General features: G+C 37.8%; 1 protein-coding gene across 4 annotated transcripts; it reads left to right on the top strand.

Moving 5' to 3' along the window:
- Window positions 1-2,167: 2,167 nt before the first annotated feature.
- Window positions 2,168-4,969, top strand: LOC112193853 (ATPase 5, plasma membrane-type-like). Of its 4 annotated transcripts, XM_040517193.1 has the most exons (6): window positions 2,168-2,272; window positions 2,849-2,901; window positions 2,979-3,093; window positions 3,616-3,753; window positions 4,086-4,175; window positions 4,515-4,968. In XM_040517193.1, the coding sequence occupies exons 3-6, from the start codon at window positions 3,079-3,081 to the stop codon at window positions 4,671-4,673; spliced, it is 402 nt and encodes a 133-aa protein (XP_040373127.1). In that variant the 5' UTR covers window positions 2,168-2,272; window positions 2,849-2,901; window positions 2,979-3,078; the 3' UTR covers window positions 4,674-4,968. The 4 variants fall into 4 exon arrangements, with proteins under 4 accessions (XP_040373127.1, XP_040373126.1, XP_024189859.1 ...); XM_040517192.1 differs by lacking the exon at window positions 2,979-3,093 and having other exon boundaries at window positions 4,515-4,969; XM_024334091.2 differs by lacking the exon at window positions 2,979-3,093 and having other exon boundaries at window positions 2,834-2,901; window positions 4,515-4,967.
- The last annotated feature ends 712 nt before the right edge of the window (window positions 4,970-5,681 follow it).

The following is a 5,681-nucleotide window of genomic DNA, read 5'->3' as shown; positions in this document are numbered from 1 at the left end:
GTTTGTGGATAGATCCACTCGGATCTCATCACAAATCCCATGGAGATTGGTGGCTTAGTTTCTGATCAAGCAGCAGAGGGCAGCGGTGGAAGTTTCAGTGCTGGTTTCGCTCTCCAAGATGGGGCCTCGAGGATTGGGGCAGTGCTGGTGAGGACCGTGATATGTTGGTGCTCTACCGGGGCATCTGTTCTACTGCACTTAGGATCCTAAGGCGGCGGCTGAGCTACGGACAGGGGGGTGCGTTAGTGGTGGCAGGATTGCCTGTGCAGCAATCTGTTTGGGCTGGGTTCAAGGCTGGGAACCATCTGGCCTTAATTCGAAGGTGGGCCTGTCATGGGCCTAAGGTTTTACTCTAGGTCCATTAGAGTTTAATTTTTATGTTAAATGCTTTAATTATTGTTATGTTTACGTACTTGTTAGTTGTTCGGTTATAAGTTGCTACCGTTTTTTGGTAGAACGAGGTGGGCTTGGTCCCGGTATATGCACATTGTGTGCCTTGTCTGCTCTATGTAGGTGGCGAGTTCCTTGCATTAGCAAATGGTCGCAACCTCCTAGTGGCAGTAACGTGTCAGCTCTAGGTAGGCGGCGAGTTCCTTGCTTGGTCAAATGGTCGCTGTTTCCTAGTGGCAGGGTGAAACTAAGTGTCACTAGATGTATTTTCCAGTGGCATCATGATGGGAAAACTGTCACTACTAGAATTTTGCTCTTAGACATCACGACAATTACATCAGTGAGGAATTCACGCGATGTAAAAAATATCATTAACATCGATTCCTCAAATTTCGATTTATATGTATATAATTGACATCGTTTATTACTGTTGACCGACGTCTACACTTTAATTCAAAAATTTTCAGAAACGCAGAAAGACTAAGTTATAAACTTTTGGGAACGCGGGGAACAAAATTTTCATTCCCCCCACACTTAGTTATTTACTCACTTTCACCATTATCACTCTCGCTCTTGCCCGAAACTCTAGCCCTCTCCTCCTTCCTCTCCCGCTTTCTTTCCACGGCCACCATCGCCTTCTTCTCTGCTCACTCCTGCAGCCCCGCTATTATCTCTCTCTCATTAACCACCTCCACCCCCTCACCGGCGCTATCACCTCCACCCGCAAGCTCTCTCTCTCTCTCTCTCTTTAAGATCTCAGAAGATTTCGATCTGGCAAAGCATCCTCTACAACAGGTTTCAATCTGAATTAATCACGTTAATAGTGAGTCACTGCCACTGAATTCTTTGTTTTCTGTTTGGGTCCTGAGAATTTTGGGGGGTTTTCAATTTTAGGGTTTTAATTATAGATGGGTAGAGATTTGGGGATGCCTGCGTTCCCTGACTGAAGAAGAGCGTTCTTCAAGAGTGAGATTCGGGGGAGGTTGTTTGTGACGGAAGTACTGATTGTGATTAGTCGTGTTAGTTATTTCATTCCTTTGCTTGGGTTTGATAGAAGGTTGATACCTCAGGATTATCTCATCTTTGTCTCGGGATCAGTTGGTGAGTAATTGATGCTCATAGTATAGTCAGACTTTGATTTTTGATATCTTATATTCATACATGTTTACTAGTTCTTATTGTTAAGTTATTCCTTCTGTCCCTTTCATAAGAGTGAGTTGGGTTTGATGTTTAAGTCTGTTATAGGGTCATCCGTGTTGTTTATTTGCAGATGAGCTCGGCGATTTACAGCAGAGCTTAAATGTCCTTGTTCCAGCTTGGAATCAGTCCTCAAATTATAGCATCAATTATCATGCAGGTTTACTTCAGCTAGTTAACTTTAATTTCTGCTAACTAAGTGAATATCTTTTACAGCTTCCTTGTAGATTGGATATACACCTTTTTGCAACTAACAAAAGTAAATGATTATTTGTATGAGTAACGATCTTTGATATCGAGAGTACAAGCATGTACAATGTGTTTCACTATTCTGTTGTGACCTTATCTCGTCATATCAAAATGAAGTAGTTTTCCCTCTTCTTCTCTAGATATATTTATTATTATTAGATATCCTAATCATAGATAGATGCTAGCTTGTTTTATATGCTCTCTTATTTACTTTAGGCTCTGTGGATGACTTCAGTTTATTTCCTCAATTTCACTCAAACTAATGAAACTATGAAAGATACGCAGGTACTTAATTCTTTGAGATATTGAAATTACAAATCTTGATGTATATGTACTCTGTTATGTCGTCCCCTCCCTAGTAAAGCTGCAGAAAGAAGGCTTAGATGGTCAAGAGAAGATTAAGAGTTATATGTGTGTCTCGTTTTTATCTCAAGATGTAAGCCAAGTTCTTTTTTACATGATTTTGCAATAAATTACTTTAGGTCAGTATTTAAAGCAAGATTTTGAACCCTAGGAGTGTTGTTTTTGTCTATTCAAGATGGTGGATGTCTCTTGGCTTTGCAATTGTGGAGGATGTGATACGTGCTTGTTATTCACTTCTTTATTCAATCTATGTAGCTAGCCGCATGTAATGTAGTACATACATTTTATTTAATTGTACCTAAGGTTATATGTTTGTTATTGTTAAAGCTAGCAGTTAGTTTTTAAATTAGGTTTATTTTTGTTTATTAAGCATCCATGCTAGTTTCACTTATTTGACACCTAGAAGCCACCTAGCTCAAGGTCTTATCTCTTCCACCGTTTGGCTTTCACCTTTTCTTCTTTTTCTATTTTTCCTCCCCATTGAGATACTGATCTGGGATGGGTACCTCTTAGTTTTTCTATTGGTAGGGCCTAAGAATAATTACTGAATCTTTTTTATGTGATGGCCATTTTATTTTCCTATTTCAATTTGTCTTGTGGATTTAAGAACTTAATCAGTTACATCATTGCATCGGTTATGCCATTGCAGGAGCTGAAGCTATGTTTGTTGATCTAGGACATTTCTCTGTACGAGCCATACAGGTTGGCCGATCAGTAGCCTTTACTTCTCTGCCTGTTGTTTTATCAAAAACCTTACATAGTCTATACATCTTGCACAGATTGCCTTCTCTTTTGTGGTGTTCCCATGCCTCCTTTTTGCTTACATGGGTCCAGCTGCTTATCTTATGAAATACCCTGATTCTTCTCATAGAATATTCTATGATTCTGTACCAGGTGACCATCCAACATCATGGCTACCTATTCATTTCAATTTTACTCTAATTGTTTCATAAGGGACATCTCTTGGCGTTTGGTGCATTATTCTGACACTTCCCGTTCTCAAATTGTGTGGAGAAACAGATAGTCTTTTTTGGCCAGTCATTGTGATAGCCACACTTGCAGCGATGATTGCCAGCCAAGCAATGATATCTGCTACATTTTCATGTGTCAAGCAATCTATGGCTCTTGGATGCTTTCACCTTGTCTTCCTTTTCTATTTTTCTTCCCCATTGAGATACTGATCTGGGAAGGTTTTAGATTCTCTTTTAAACGTTTTGCTTGTTTTCAGCCCGACTGTATTGAGTTATGTCTCCTTTCCTTGGTCCACTTCATGTTCTCACAATTGTGTGATATGGGCGTTGTGTTTCAAGAGAGCAAGTTTTTCAAGTTTTCGGGTTACTGTTGCTATTTTTTTACACTACTTGCATTTTTGGTGATTTGTTTGTTGATTTGTGATGTTTGTTTATCTGTATGCAGGGGAAGCCTCCTGACTGGCAAGATTTTGTGGTTATTATTACTCTGCTGGTCATCAACTCCACCATTAGTTTCATCAAGGAAAATAATGCGGGTAATGCTGCAACAGCTCTCATAGCTCATCTTGCTCCTAAAGCCAAGGTATCAGATATACCAATTTGTTGTCGTTTTGTTTTTAGGGTGGTAGTTACTGCTTCTGTTATGGTGATACAATAGGCCATAAGCTCCATCTTGGTCTGTTGATCAATTTTTGATGTATGAGTAGAAAGATTTTATGGTGATATATGCTTGAAGTAGAATCTAATCCCCAAAAGAGGGATGAATATTTACACAGATTGATGAGTCTCCCAAATCAGGTTAAATATGAATACCATTGTTTTAGGACATGTTCATATCCTTCTTGCATGCACACACTTGCAAAGTCGCAGGTGCTGCTAGTATATTGGGTCGCTTACGAAGTACTTGTCATTCAGAAATGGTCCGAGATTATTGGGCAAGCACGCCAAAGTGTCGAAGTTCTTAAAGATCAGGAAGTGATTCGAACCGTTCTTAATATATTACAGGTATACATTTCTTGAAATATAATGGTGGTATCCTGTAGAAAATTGATCCATACTATGCTTTGTTGGTCAAACTATATAATGCAGCCTGATTATTATCTTCATTTTCTGTGTTCTGTGACTGTTTTGTTGAATATTGTTTATTTTGTGTACATAAGATTGCAATTTCTCTTTCGTTTGTCAGGTTCCTAAATGGGCTTTTTACATGTTAATTTTTTTTCTCTTTTTGTCTGTGTATCCAATGTCTGTCATAACAATATTAAGTGTGATAATAGTCGTTGTTGACCATCCTTTAGTTGGTCCTATTTTGGATATCAGTTGTAATTATTCTTTGGTTTGCAGACAAACACAAGGGTTGCCAGCTCTCTTGGAACATTTCTCTTAACCCAGATTTCATTGATCTTTTTCAACATGCTTAATGTCTACAGGTATAACCAACATTTTCAGATGTTAGTCGAGTTTCAGTTGTCCAGTTATATATCTTCATTTCAAATATTGTAGTGATATGCATGGATATATTTATTTTCAACAGGATGTATAGTGAGCTTAATTGTATCTAGTACTATTGCTGAAGGGGGGCCTTTCGCTTCTAAAACATCCTATGTAAAATATTGTAGTCACTGTGGTTGCTTGCATCCCAATCTGGTTTATCACCGTACCACTTGTGCATTTATAATATAAAGTAATACCTCTGGGTATGGTTTCCCTGTAATCTTTTTTGTTTTCTGATTAAGAGTTTGGTTGTCTGCAGTCAATTTCACTGAGTGTCCATGTAACCAGTGATGAGAAGGTATGGATCTAGAAGATTCTAAATTCATCTGTGTGGAAGTGGATAGCTTGGTATAACTTAATCTCATTTTTATTTTTGTTTTGCAGAAAGTAGTGCAAACATGACCTTGCTTATGGAATGGTACACAATGACCGTTTTACTTATTAGCTAGCCTTTTGTTTTGTATATGGAGAAGTTTAGGCCATATGTCCCCTTCTCCCTACTCTTTGTACACTTTTTATCAAAAATAGTATTAATGAGAATTTTCTTTTGGTTACCACTTGTATTCTCATTGTGATAATTTTCTAGTGAAGAAACTGATTTATGCACATAAGAACCAAACCACTTTTAAACTAGAAATTGAAGCAAAAAGAACGAAAACTCAACAACTTAATATAACAAACTGATGTCATAAATGACTAAGAACATCAGTTCTATCTATAGAACAGATGTCTAATATTGATATATAAATCAATTTCTTTCGTAAAACGATGTCACAAGAGGAAATGAAATCAGTTTTTTATAAACCAACCGATGTCTAGAGTCATTTTATATATCGAGACGTTATAAGAAACTGATGTCTAGAGTTATTTTTAACATCGGCTAAAAACCGATGTCTGGGTCATGATCTTTAACATCACCCACTAAGACATCGAACGATTTTTTTTTTAACATCGGTTTTTGGCCGATGTCAAAGGCCAAAATTCTAGTAGTGTGTGTATATAGAAATTATGCTATGT

The sequence above is a fragment of the Rosa chinensis genome, chromosome 3, assembly GCF_002994745.2.
Source record: "Rosa chinensis cultivar Old Blush chromosome 3, RchiOBHm-V2, whole genome shotgun sequence".
Lineage (NCBI taxonomy): Eukaryota > Viridiplantae > Streptophyta > Magnoliopsida > Rosales > Rosaceae > Rosa > Rosa chinensis.
This window is presented reverse-complemented; position numbering and strand designations above follow the sequence as displayed.

Bases quoted from the DNA above. Each gene is read 5' to 3' on its own strand.
- LOC112193853 (XM_040517192.1), top strand. From the start codon at position 2,860: ATGTTTGTTGATCTAGGACATTTCTCTGTACGAGCCATACAG. The intron at 2,902-3,615 runs GTTGGCCGATCA...ATCTGTATGCAG, and splicing joins TCTCTGTACGAGCCATACAG to GGGAAGCCTCCTGACTGGCA. The intron at 3,754-4,085 runs GTATCAGATATA...CTTGTCATTCAG, and splicing joins ATCTTGCTCCTAAAGCCAAG to AAATGGTCCGAGATTATTGG.